This window comes from Podarcis melisellensis (genome assembly GCF_964234715.1).
Source record: "Podarcis melisellensis genome assembly, chromosome: 7".
Taxonomy (NCBI): domain Eukaryota; kingdom Metazoa; phylum Chordata; class Lepidosauria; order Squamata; family Lacertidae; genus Podarcis; species Podarcis melisellensis.
This window is the reverse complement of record NC_138539.1, coordinates 49,228,778-49,242,977: the sequence shown is the minus strand read 5'-3', so window position 1 is coordinate 49,242,977 and position 14,200 is coordinate 49,228,778. Positions and strand designations below refer to the sequence as shown.

Sequence of the window (14,200 nt, the reverse complement as noted above, 5' to 3'; positions counted from 1 at the left end):
ATATTAACTATTACCAAATGTCTTTGTAATAGTGACACCCCAGGTTTCATAATCCAGGAAATATTGTCCAACAGCAGCCATAAATATTTGTCTCCCAGTGCCATGGTGACATAATAAGATTCATTTTTACATCTGTTAACATAGAAATCATCATACTTTTCCTTGGTGCAAGGTATGAAAGAGGTCCAAAGATGGGGATGCTGACAGGAATAATAGCAGCTGACCTCCCTTAAAGTCAATGCCTCCCTAAACCACTGCTTTATTTTGATGCTCTTTATTTCCCCTGTCTGATTGAACAGAGGAAGAAGGCATCTGGTGCTTTCTTCCAGCTGTAAAATTCCCCATATACAGATTTGACTTCATATCTGGCAAAGTAGTTCAAAGAAAAAAACACAGTGGTACCTCAGGTTAAGAACTTAATTCATTCTGGAGGTCCGTTCTTAACCTGAAACTGTTGTTAACCAGAAGCACCACTTTAGCTAATGGGGCCGCCTGCTGTCACCGCGCTGCCGGAGCACGATTTCTGTTCCCATCCTGAAGCAAAGTTCTTAACCCAAGGTACTATTTCTGGGTTAGCGGAGTCTGTAACCTGAAGCGTATGTAACCCGAGGTACCACTGTAGTAGCAATTAAAAGTCTCAGTATTGAACTAAATCCCAAACAATGCTTTACCTGTTAAAAGCAGATCAGTCTTTAAATTTGCCAACAATGATGGTGACAATAGAAGCACTTGAACTATTTACATAAGGTTGTGTGAAAATTTCTGAAAGCTTCAGATTTTAGTGAGTGTGTTGTATTGACATCAGTCTGTCTCAGAAGACAATGGAGTGAGCCTTTGCGGGCGAAGTCAAACTATTGGAAGGTTACAGCATCTGTTGTGGCTGCAAGACACCGATACAGGAGAGACATGTTTTGTTGCAGCAGTGGCAGTGATAGATGGTACTGAGAAATGGCACAACAATGTAGTTTTGAAATACTGAAGCTTGGAAATTTATTTATAAGAGAAACAGTTTTAAGTGGTAGGCAAGATTAGTATTAAACTTCTACAAACAGTCACCACCTCCAATCAGAATTTGCTACATGGCTGTTCATATGCTAATTAACAGACACATCTCAGTTGATAAGTCACTAAATGCCTGCTTCCCATTATTCACACAACTCTTCATTTTTGAAGTTTATGGCACAGTAATTTCTATGAAAAACTTCTCCTTCCACTGCATTAAAAAGATTCCAATCATATTTTTACACTTATGACATCATTATCTTAATGAAAAACCTGTACATGAAAAAAAGCTACTTTAGTTAAACTTTTGGTCATTAGAGTGCCGCTTGACCATTTAGTGTGTTAAGTTATAAATATATTTAAGTTAAAAATGCTTAAGTATCAGCTGCAGAACCAGCAATAAAAGGCTCTTATGCTGGTTTTAGTTAGCGCTTTCCATTTGTAAGCCGATCTTCTTCATGGTCACCCATTAACTGTAGCACATATGTTCCAGTGTAAAGAAGGACATGTCCCGTAACTTGTGCCATATGTGACAGATATCGAAGTATCCTCCTTAAAAAAAGAAACACATTAAGCTTAGACAGAAGTTTTAAAAAAAATTGCACAAAAGGAGAATACACATCATCACTTTTGTCCATATACAATTTACACCAGCACATGCTCTGCACTTTTTCTGAAGTTGCACTTTTCTTTTCCTGAAAGAGCAAATTTAGTTTAAGGATTCTCCTAGATCAGGGGTCTGCAACCCGCGGCTCCGGAGCCGCATGTGGCTCTTTTACACCTTTGCCGCGGCTCCAGGGCGGATACTAGCGAGGGGAGGAGGCGCATTGTGCGCCCCGACACTCCCCACTGTGGCAGGCGCTGTACTGACTGTGACGTCGCATGGGGGCGGTGTGTGCGTTAGTCACGCACCGTCCCGACGTCACCTTCCCGCCCGCCCGCCCGCTACATTGTAAGGGGCATGTATGCTGGTCACTGCATTGAAAGGGGGCATGTATGCTGGTCACTGTTTTGAAGGGGAGTGAAGAACACACACACAAAAAAAAGGTAACTTGTTAATTTAACGTTTATTTCTATGAGGAGGAGTAATTCTGAGGGGTCAAACAAAGAAATAATAAAAAAGTGACAAAAAAAGTTATTTTTATATTAACGAGTTTTGTGGCTCCCAGTTTTCTTCTTCTTCGGAAACGGGTCCAAGTGGCTCTTTTTGTCTTAAAGGTTGCAGACCCCTGTCCTAGATCCAGCTTTGTTGCTTGAAGACCAACTGGTAGTGCAGAATACTTCTGGACAGGGATAGCCTAGCCAGTTAGCCAAATGGAAGGTTATCAGAGCATGGCTGATGGCAGTGACATTATACTTGGAGCTGCTTTTGAAGATGGTTTAGAAGCTTCAATTAGTGCAGAATGTCTGGCAGCATTCACTTCCAAGTCCAATTCAAAGAGCCAGATGCTTACTTTTAAAACTCTAAATGGTTTGGGCCTAGCTACCTGGAGAAAACAGACTCCCATGTCAACCTGCCTGCATTCCAAGATCTGTTGATATCCTGCAGCATCAGCTGGTCAGCAAAAAAGAGACTTTTCAACTGGAGCATCCCAGTTATGGAATGTCCAATCTCACCTGACACCAACATTGTTATTTTAGCTGCTGGTAACAATCTTTAATTATCCAGGTATTTTAAAGTTTGTTAACAATTTGGGACTACAATTCCCATCATCCCTAGCTAATAGGACCAGTGGTCAAGGGTGATGGGAGTTGTAGTCCCAAACATCTGGAGGGCCGGAGTTTGCCTATGCCTGCTCTATCCATTTTATATGAAACTTCTATGCCAATTTATTATATTGCTTTCTTTTCATGCTATTGTGAAAGGTTCTGAAATTCCTATGTTCAAATACCAAGCTGAAGTTCTTTTTGTTTTATGCTGCCATTCTAAGTATATTTACTTTGCAATTAAGTTTAACTTGAAAGTCAGAAAGGCTCATACTTTCCTACAGGGGACTGCTAGAATTAATTCTAATATATATTCGCTTGGTTCCTCATGCTACAGCAAGCATTAAAATATACTGAATCAGACCAGTAGCCTACCTTAACAGACCCAAAGCTGTTGTTTCTGGATATTATCCCACTATCACCACTTTAATAACTTCTAGAAACATGTCAGTGCTTGCTATATTTGCAGGAGTCCTTCTGCATTTGTAACTCCCACATTTTTATCGGGAATTCCTTATCATTGCACTCCAGTTCTTGCTTCAGAAATGTTAGGCACTACCACCACCTAGTGTTTCAGAGAGTCTGAGACATCAAGAACCTTCAGGTCATTTCATAAGCTTGCCAGTTCCTTGAACGTTCAACTTGCTCATGCCTTTATTTAGCAGGTCACCATGTATCTAGGGAATCAGGTGTAGCTTGCTTAGCCTCCGTAGCACAACACATTAAGATATCTGAACAGACAGCAAAGTTATCAATAATTTTTTTTCTCTATTTGAATTTATTTTTAAGAAGACTGACATTGCAGAAACAGCAGCTCTGGCATTTCAGCTCCTCTTTGAAGTTTCACTTTCAGCATTTCCTTTTTATAGTCTTTATCAGTGCAGCATTTGTACTGGGTACTTTAAGGATCTGAACTTGGACCAGTGATTCTTATCTTGTTCATAAGTGGACGGCTGTAGAGACTGTGCAGTTAGGTGGCAAATTTTGCCAGCAAGCTATTCATGGTAGGACAGACAAATAGCAAATCCCAAAACAGGTGTATGGACGTTAAAGTGTCAAATGTGGTTCAAAGTGTAAAGTGATGCAAACTGGGACAACTCTCTCTCCACACAACTTCTTGTAATGTAACTCATTGCCATGTTTCCCTTTACTTGTGCTCCCTGCCTACCCTGGAACCCAGGTGCTTTGTTTAAGATGTGGAAAAGAAGGCTTTATTTTGTCAATGAATGGGGACAACAGCCATTGCTTTTTTATCCCAGAATCCTAGGTATGTAGCTTGATAAACAGTGGCACCTGGGAGGGAATCACACACATGCAATCTCCACCTTGCACTCAAATATCCATGATGGTCTCTCATTACTACAACACTGACCCCAACTTTTGTTGATTTTCCCTCACCCTAACAGTCACTGCTTTGTTTAACGCTTTGTCCAATGAAGGATTGCAGAGGGCTTGAAAGCTTGCCACATGTCGGACTTTGGGGTTGGTCTTAATAAGGGAGTTATTCAGCTGTGGACTTTTGGGTGTAATTTCACCTATGCATGGTTGAGTCTGAACTAGAGGCACACACTTACCTCAGTACAGCCTTTGCTCCCATGCATTGGATATCATACGTCACAGAATAGATTTCATAAAAGGTAGCTTTGATATTTAGGCAGCCAATGAAGTCCTTAGGGTTCACTTTGTACAAATCCAAGGTGATATTTGCCACCCCCATTTTCTTTGGCTGCTGTACTGCTGCAAAGCAGGGTCTTGGCCCCTAATTCAGAGGAAAGAAAAACAAGTGTGTGAAATATTTCAGCTCACAACACCTATCTACACCCAAGAGCCCTGTAGGATTTTTTTTTTGACTAATTAACTTATTGAGAACAGAAATTAATCAATAGCCTTTGAACTATGGTTTAACCACCAAAATGGGTTTTGAATTAAGCTCTTGAGTCCCTTGGAAGTTTACAATTACCGGAATATGGTAAAGGTTGTTTGAAAAATTTGGGAACAGTTTGGGAAATATTTTTTTTACCACCACCTAGTTAAAAGGCTTAGAGAGACACTGGAGAATAACCTCAGTATCCAGATTTAACACAAGTGATATAATGTCAGATATAACATTTATTGTTTCAGGATTTCTACTGAACCAGAGGACTGGTTCAGGAGATATCATTCTCTATCTCACTAGTCATCCATGGAGGTAGTGTTGTCTTTGTCCTGTGTTGTATACGTTTAAGCTCTGTAATGTGTTCAGTTATTAAATTTATGGTTTTACTTCTTGGGGTGGGGGTGGGGGAATAAACAATATATGTAGAAAAAAACGTAACTCTACCAGCTAATTGTCATGACTATTTACTCTCATGGAGAAACACTGTTTTGTCCTGTAACTGCCACCCTCTGCTCTGGATGCTTACTTCCAAGTAAACACACATTCAGTTCTACTTTGTTCAACAGGATGTATTCCCAAAGAAGCATACCTAGTTTTATTACAATAGGCTTCACGGGCGTGACCTATCTATTAATGCTTACATCAGTACGGAGATGGAAACAATTCTGTCTTTTGTAACTAAGCAGACACAATACCAGGAACTGAATTCAAGCTGGCAATTAAAAGGTAGAAGAAGTTTGTTCCCGATTCTTCCTTTGCGTCAACAAGTTGGCACTTTCAGAATCTGGTGCCCGAATCTGCATTGCTCCCGTGGGACCTGGAGTCTCCCATGCCTGAGGTCACATATATGACATTAGGCATGGGAAAGAGAGGGGTAGTCTGCCCAAAACTTCCTGGTGGGCTGATCTCCAAGGCTTGGTGGGTGTAATTAAGCCTGTAGTTAGAAAGACTGAAGAAGTTTTGTTTAAACTCAAAGCAAACAGGGCATATCAAGTTTATTATTTTCTGTAATAAACTATTTTCAGAACAACACTTACTGGCTTCCATTTCTGTCCTCTCTCTAGAACCATGAAATGTGTGTTGTCGCCCAGGGACTGGAAGAAGTCTTCTGTATCCACCACTGTGCCATCTTCCTCCAGAACTAGTGTTATCAGCCCAGCAGTAATCATTAAGGTATCTAAGGTCTAAAATACAGACAGAAGAGCAAAACATAGTTCCAAATGCCTTACTGGTTCAGGGCAATCCTACTTTACTTACCCCCCTACTGAAGCAAGACACATCAAAGGCGTGAATGTCTATTACTCAGAAACTGTACGATTAAGTTATTTGCATGCACCATTCTACATAGATTAAGCTGTCATAGATTGAGCTAACATGAGCCCAGCTACTTTTGAATGGAGAAAATTATGGAAGAGAATCAGATCTGTGTGTGTAGCCCCAATTTATGAAGCCCTGTGTTCACATGGTGTTCAAGCCTCCTCCAAAATGTGCATATTTTTATCATTGGAAAGTCAATGCTTAGGACCAAACTAGGCTTTATGTGAATGCAACAGAAAATAAACACACACACACACACACAAGCAGCAGTGCTGGCTTTGTGTGTGCATGCATGCATGCATGAGACCTTGCTATTTTCAATCTGGAAGAAAGCCCCCATCCGTGACAATGGAGGCCTTCTTTCCAAAACAAATTACTTTGAGAGATTTGGTGGTTGTGGAGAGTTAAAATTCCTCCCTGTGGCTGCTATTTACATTCTTTAAAAGTGAATATTGACAATGATGCATCTAGTTTAGCCCTGCAGATTAGAACTCAAATCGAAAATAGATTTTAAAGAAATTCTGCTGCCAAGAGAAGGCATTATTAGTGTGACTTGCAGAAGCAGTCTGGATTCCTACAGCTGCAAAGCAAGTTGCCCTTTATTATCCAAATCACCTTAACTACTTTACATTTCGATCCACTCCCTCCTCTTTCTACAGTACTGTACACAGGATTCTGACATGGTCTTCCATCCATGCAGCATTCCAGTGCTGGTACAGTCAAACCTCAGTTCCTGAACTGCTCCCGTTTTTTAACGTTTCGGATCCCAAACGCCAAAAACCCAGAAGTAAATGCTCCAGCTTTCGAACGTTTTTCGGAAGCCGAATGTCCGGCGCAGCTTCTGCTTGAGTGCAGAAAGCTCTTGCAACCAATTGGAAGCCAAACCTCAGTTGTCGAACGTTTGAGAAGCCAAATGGGCTTCCAGAATGGATTACATTTGACAACCGAGGTTTGACTGTATGAGGTAGCAATTGGTGCTGTGACTGGTTCCAGGCATAACCCCAAAGCCATCTCACCAGCCTCCTAATCTAGTCTAAGTAGGACAGCTGCAATCCACTCTACACCTCTGCATTCTACAAATCAGGTTAATGGTGGTTTGTGGGGACAATTCCCACAATTCTGCTCTACTTGTTCAGTTAAGAGATGTATTTTCCATATAAACTTTATCACAATTTTTGAATCCATAAAAAGTAAAAAAGGGAAAGGAGGACATGGGTTAAGGACAGTGTTGTTTAATAACAAGTATACTGCACTGCCAACTTAAGTTGCGCAAGAAAAGCTGGCCAAATTTTTACAAATTTCTCTTCTTGGTGCTCATGGCGATATAAATCACCTCCTGAGATAAGGGCAGGGAGTTCAAACCACTGGTCACTGTTGCATGGAAGGCATGCACGTGTAACCAGTGCTCATGGTCCAGTGGTAAACTACAAATAGGCATCTTTGAAACACAGTGATTACAAAGGCCTCACCCCACAGGGTGTAATTACATTACAAAGGCCTCACCCCACAGGGGGCCTACAACAGGGCAGCTCCACATCATGTGCGGAGACAGCCAGCATGGTGTTGTGGTCAGAATGCTGAACATGTACCTGGGAAACCTGGGTGAAACTCCCCAGTCAGCTACGAAGCTCACTGAGTGACCTTCAGACCAATTCACTGTGGATAAAGGACCCGATTGCTGTCCTGCTTCTCCTAACACTTAGGGACTGAGATAACCTGAGGAGGAGCCTTGGGAATATGCAATAAGGTTTTGGATTTTTGTTGGATGAGATGTATCTTCAGGTTCAGTGGAGAACTTTTCTCTAGACTAGAGTGCTAAGTTAATTGGAATGGAAAAGGTATCTTGAGCATCTAATACAGCTATGACTGGAGCTAAGACAAACAGGTAGGACCAGACTTCTCCAAGAAGTTAACACCCCTGCTAGATCCAGGACTTCACAGTAGCCTTCACCCACCTGCTGCCTTTTATGTCCTGGCTGGGGCTGATGGAGGCTGTAGTGTACACACATCACCTGTGTGTATGTGGGGCAAGAATTTTTGAACACATGGCTGAGATAATGAGGTCCTGGCATGATCATCAGGCTTGTGCTTTTGACAGGAGGCATACCTTGCTAATAAGCTCCTCTAGGGTGCTTGCAACAACTCCTCTCCGACTGCTTCTGTCATGGTTACAAACACGGAAGGGCCGAGCTGCAGCTGGAAGAGGTGCAAACAGGGTCTGTCTTGTTACTGACCCTAGAGATGCTCCCACTGACACCAGAGATCTAGAACAGAAAGCAGTTTGGGGTTTGTTATTTTTTTATGTACATTGTATGGTTTCAGTTTTAAGAGCAAGGAAATCATTTCTAGTACACAGTAGCATCATGGGTATAATTCATGTCAGCCTGCAGCCTAGATGCAGAGCAATTCATGCATTGTTAAATATATACCTTCTTCCAGGCTAGAAAAAGAGATATTAAGCTCTTGAGGGAAGGGGCATTTTGATCCAACAGTGATTGTTTTGATCTATAGATGTAACTATGAGCTATACAGTGTCATCCCCACAGCGTCCAGTAAAACCCATCTGACTATATTTGCAGCTGATCAGAATAGTGTGTGTTTGCCAGCTAGGCCCCTAAACATGGTCTAATTTACTGTTTCCAATATTAGCACAGCATCTTTAGAAGACAGACTAGTAACTGGAATCTTTGCTAGAATATATAATAGGGCCCATCTGCTGTAAGGAGCAAATAAATTACTGTTGGTGCCTAAATTCACTTCTTGCATGTATCTCATGATAAGCATATTAATTCCTGCTTCCTGTTCCAGTTATTGATGCCTAAGAGGCCCCATCCTCTTAACTGAGGAATGTTATATTCACACTTGACTATCAAAAAACATGACAATGTCTACCAGACCACCTCTAAAACACTTGGGCTAAACAATTCCATAAACTATAATTACAAAGGTTAAGTAGCTGTGGCTAAAAATACAACACACTACTGATAATTTTAGCTTGTTATTAATGGAAACAGTAGAAACACAGCACAACATTAAAAAATCTGATTAGAATGGAAATGTTTTCAGAGCCCAGTTAAAGATAAAGGATCCGGTCCACAATTTCCTCAGGAGGAATTATCAAAGGTGTGAGGCCACCACTGAGATGGTTCTGTGTCTGTCTGCCATTTTAATTATCTTGGGTTCCCAAAATAAATTTTGTTGGTAATATTTTTTATTAATTTTCAATTACAATCCAATAATTGCTTCATTATAGCAATACCAAATTATAATACAATTACTAATACCAATTACTCAAATTGGTGTTTCTTCCTGTCCTTCTAAAATGTTACGTCTATCTTTTCCCGGTTGTTGACGTTCTCCATCATGCCTTGGGCGTAGCTGATATCCCATTGTTTCAGAAATTTCTCCATTGCTCCATCCCATGCTTCGTTGTTTTGCAACTTTAATAACATATGCAATAACATATAACATATGCAATAACATATAACATATGCAATAACATATGTGGTATCTGAAGAAGTGTGCATGCACACGAAAGCTCATACCAAGAACTAACTTAGTTAGTCTTTAAGGTGCTACTGGAAGAAATTTTTTTTTTTGTTTTAACATATGCAAAAATCACTCTGTCCCAATAAATAACCTGTTTTCACCATTTTTCCTCTCTGCCTGAGAAGAAGAGTGATCTGTCAAACTGCAGATGACTCAGTAATGAACCTTATCAGTTCCTTGGCAAGTTTGCAGACTTCTTTCATCCTTCCTTCCCAAGATAAATTTTAAGGCCTGGCCAGGCTTGCATGCGCATAGGCAATCCTTCAAATCACCTAGACCCAAAGGTTTAGGGCTTTGAAGGTCTAGGCCAGTACTTCTTGGACCCAGAAACATATTGGCTGCTAATATGTACAATACAGGTTTGCCCAAACACCTAACCCTCATCAGACATCCTGACATTCTGTACCAGTTCCAAGCCATTTTTCAAGATTGCCCAACAAAGTATATGTTAAATACAGTGGTGCCTCGGGTTACATATACTTCAGGTTACATATGCTTCAGGTTACAGACTCCGCTAACCCAGAAATAGTACCTCGGGTTAAGAACTTTGCTTCAGGATGAGAACAGAAATCGTGCTCTGGCGGCACGGCGGCAGCAGGAGGCCCCAATAGCTAAAGTGGTGCTTCAGGTTAAGAACAGACCTCCGGAATGAATTAAGTACTTAACCCAAGGTACCACTGTAGTCTAGTTTGATTTTAACCAGCACATGTGTGACTGAGACAAAATATGCTTCCTAAAGAAAGGGTCACAGCTGACAGCATAAGCTGGTAAAAGGCACTCCTAGCCACGAACATCACCTGTGCTTCCATAGTTGCACTCAATCCAAGAGGACCCCCCTGCAAAAAGCAAAAACACTGCAGCCGACAATTAGGATGGCAGTGGCTAGTCCTTTATACTGTTCAGCCATAGCACTTTCTACAGGCTGTCTATAAAAGTCTCACTTCAGATTTATAAGCATTTAGCCAGTCACCTTGATTGCCAATGGATACTTTTGCAGGATCTTACTTCATCTCACTGTATACCTATATCCAAGCACTTTGCTTAGGCAACCTGAAACAAGGTTAATTACAACTGAAAGATCCATATTGGATGATAGGTTAGGACACAAACCTTTAAATTAGGTTATTTGTGACTCAACCACTGTCCCAGCACAGCATTAGGAGTGTCTCCTTAATGCCATAATTGCCCTATATTTAATTCTGTAATCTGGTTACAGCAGATCAATTTTTGCCTAATGCTTTTATATAAAAAAAGTCAGAGCCATGCCCTCACTTAAGCAACAGTACTGTGTTGTTGGATATGCAGCCTACTCATATAAAGCTTACTTAGGAACAATCCCAACTTGGTTAAATCAGGTCAAAGATTGCAGTCCTATAAAACAATACTCTGCCAAGAATCCATGTTAGTCTGCAGTTGCCAACAGACATGTCATAAGTTTTGCTTAGGCAGACCTTTCCCTTGAGACAGTTATATTTCTGCTCTGTGTTCAGAAGAGTTTCACATTTATAGAGCACAACTCCAATAACTTGGCTATTTATCCAAGGCTTGCACAATGGTCACTGTGGCTCAAGCTATACGTGGTATCTAGATTTAAGTTATTCTTGGAACCGATTCCTGTGACATTTCTGTCCAGAAAGACTCTCTTTTCCCCACTGGCAGGTCTTAAGTAAAAAGTAATTTTACAAACACATTAAAGGATTAACTGTGGCAAGAGCTCTCCATGGAGAAAAGCTGAACAGATGTCACCACCACAGATTAAAGCCCATATGGCACCCCAACCCAACTTGTAACTTGCATTTTACAAGCAAAGGCATTTTTACCGCACAGAAGAAATCACTTCTGCTGACTTTGCTTGCAACACACGTCTGTCTTTCTCCTTTTGGGAAATGAAAAAGAAAGCAGCACAGGTCACTGGCATCATCTTGTGAAGACTGGGGGGGGGGGGGCTACACAATGTAACGCGGACAATGTGCAATGTCACACACACTACGTGCAGGCGTGTGCATGTGATGCCACATGCACAATGCACAATGTTGTATTGTGTTTTTGGAGAAGGAGCCGGGGCAGAGTCATATGCAGTGGTCAATGGCTGACAGCAGCTCCTCCTCCTCCTCCTCTCTCATGGACCAGGAGGAAAAGCCAGAGGCAGAGCAGGGTCTGGTGGTGCCCACTAACTTGGGGTGCGTGGCTCCCTAGAATATATTATTGTGGGGGTCAAAGCCCCCACGGACCCCTGGACTCTTAAAGTGCTTGGCAAAAGCGCTCTTTGATGCAGCCTCCCTGCCTCCTTCAAAGGGCGCTTTGCCACTTTAAGACAACACTGTGTTAAAGCACTTGCCTCCTCTTTTAAACCTCCAACATTGGATTTAAAGACTTGCAAAGAAGACTTTGGGAAGACTTGCAACAGTGTGCAAGGGATTTTGACAAGCAGGAATCATGTTGCACCATAATGACATCATGCAACTGACATGCAAATGGTTAACTTTGACCTCTGAGGCTGATCTGGATAAGGATCTATCCCAATGAGCAAATAAGCTTCCCCAACAGCTGCTTTACGAGATACCTGCTTCGCTGACAATATACAAACCATCTGAAACAAGCCAGCAATGCTGTAGAAATGCACTAGCTGGTTAACTCCCAAATTGTGTGGTGGGGCACACCAGCATGTGGTGCAGGAGAGCAGTTAGTGTGCTGTGAAAGTTACTTAAGAGGATGTGAAGTTGACCTGCAACATTCAACAGGTTCCAAGAGGCACTTCAGAGGGTGAAGCTTCTTTATCCAAAAGGTAGTTTATTTCAAGTGTACTAGTAGTCAGAGGCAAAAGACATTTCAAGGCAAAGAACCCTATCTAGATAAAAGAGAAGAGCGCTAGACTGTGGCTTAAAACTCAACAAGGTCATTCCCACCCCCATTGTATAATGTTGCTATAAACACCATAGAGGGGGCGGGGATGTCTTCGCCTGATGCACTTTCCCTGACTTCGTTTCCCCACTTCTCCTGAGGCTGTTATCTGCACATGCTCAAAGGATGTCTCAAATGTACACATCTCTGCTTAAACACGGTTTATGACTTCAAATCAGATGGAAGCTGTGGGAAATGCATCCAAGAGGAGTACAGGATGGACTGTGGCTCTAACATCATGCATGCACGGCTTCAAGCATCCAGTCGTGGGAGGGAGAAAAAGGTGAAGGGCATCCACCTAAGGGAGCCTAACAAAAGGTATGACCTGAGTTTAGACCACAGACCGGGAGGCCCGTCTGTCTTTTCTCGCCGTGTAGCAAGTCACGTCGTTCTATGAGTAAAGGCCACTAGGTCGGAAGCTGTTTCCCCAAACCCCATAAGCTGGAGTCACACAGCTCCACCCCCTCCCCCGCCCCTTGGTTTCAAGTTAGAAAGCCTCCAGTCCATTCAACCGGTGGCTAGATGATCTTGGAAGGCGCGGCTACTTCCAAGCAACCAATTAAGATAGTCTTCTTCTTCCAAGGAAAACACAACAGCGTGTGACCCACTGAGAGCTGCGTTTCCTGCGACGCCGACCTCCCTCCCGCCCTGCCCTCCAAGACACAAAGAAAACCCGCTTGGATTTAAAGAGGAGCGCCACCTAGTCCGGATTCGAGCGCCGGACAAAGAGGACGTGGCAAGTGGCGGAGCCAGATGGCAGCCGGAGACCAAGGGGTGTTGCTCGGGTCAGGAGTTCAGGAGACCGATCCTGCCCATTCCCAGGGAGGAAAGCGAGCAAGCGAGCAACGGGGGCAAGCAAGCAGGCGCTGACACCCCAGCTCCCCGAAAACGTAAAGGCGATAGAGATAGACAGATAGATGATAGATAGATGATAGATAGATAGATAGATAGATGCAACTGCATGTGTGCATATCGGGCAACCAGCGCCCAAGGAAGGTCGCCGCGGGACGGGACTTACTCCCGAGTAAACGTGCCTGGGTAGCAGGCGCCTGGGCGATTACTCACCGGAAAAAAACTGCGGCGAAATCGCGCGCGCACACCACCGCCATCCTTGCACCTTCGGCTTCCTTCCCAGCGAGCAACGCCGTCTGCGCCCCCTCCCGCCGCGGCCCTCTTATGAGCCCAGGGGCTCCAGGGAGGCGTCGCTCTTTGCAGCCCCGCCCCCGACGGGCGGAGGCGCGCAGCGAAACCGCCCCTTCGGGAGGGACGCAGTTTAGGCAAGGGCCTGTGCGCGTGGCGGGTTGCCTGGGTGTGTGCAGGGGGCGACAAGAACCTCCACCCTCCACCCCCGTGGTAACGTGCGACAATGAGGAGGAGGCTTTAGCACATCCTGCAACTCCCGCGGAGTTGCTTCTGAATACACGTGCATAGGGTTGCGCGATAAGGCGGTACACAGTGAACGCCCCACTAAATTCACTTCTTGATTAGTGAATAAAGGATTGGAGCCAGAGAAATATGAGACGTCTCTTAGCGAAAGAGTAGGGGCAGATGTCAACAGCCGAGGCCTAGATCAGCAGGCATCGGAACCAGCACCTAAGGGTCATTGACCCTTTGCCCCCAGCAAAATATTTGAGGGGTCTGGAGTTGATGGGCATTGCCATTCAAATAGTATGTCTTTTGATACAGGGCAGGGCTTACTTGTCCCCGCGCCCCTCCCCCATATTTTATTCAAGTTGGCAAAGTTGGCACCCCTCCCAGCAGGATGCTGTTCTCGTGAATGTTGCCTGTTCTGTCCTAATGCTATCACAACTGATTGGCTCCACTAAATGTTAGCAGTTCTGGGTGCCC

At 43.3% G+C, this 14,200-nt stretch overlaps 1 protein-coding gene across 1 annotated transcript; it reads right to left on the bottom strand.

The window, feature by feature from the left end:
- Window positions 1-965: 965 nt before the first annotated feature.
- On the bottom strand, window positions 966-13,571 carry CIDEA (cell death inducing DFFA like effector a). Its single transcript, XM_081919172.1, has 5 exons — window positions 13,418-13,571; window positions 8,010-8,166; window positions 5,623-5,769; window positions 4,284-4,468; window positions 966-1,554 (listed from the first exon to the last, which is right to left on the bottom strand). The coding sequence occupies exons 1-5, from the start codon at window positions 13,459-13,461 to the stop codon at window positions 1,428-1,430; spliced, it is 660 nt and encodes a 219-aa protein (XP_081775298.1). The 5' UTR covers window positions 13,462-13,571; the 3' UTR covers window positions 966-1,427.
- Between the last annotated feature and the right edge of the window lie 629 nt (window positions 13,572-14,200).

Coding starts and splice junctions, on each gene's coding strand:
- CIDEA (XM_081919172.1), bottom strand. CDS start 13,461: ATGGCGGTGGTGTGCGCGCGCGATTTCGCCGCAGTTTTTTTCCG. Junction 4,469..5,622: donor GAGGACAGAAATGGAAGCCA/GTAAGTGTTGTT, acceptor CCTCTGAATTAG/GGGCCAAGACCCTGCTTTGC. Junction 1,555..4,283: donor GGAGCAAAGGCTGTACTGAG/GTAAGTGTGTGC, acceptor TCTTTTTTTAAG/GAGGATACTTCGATATCTGT.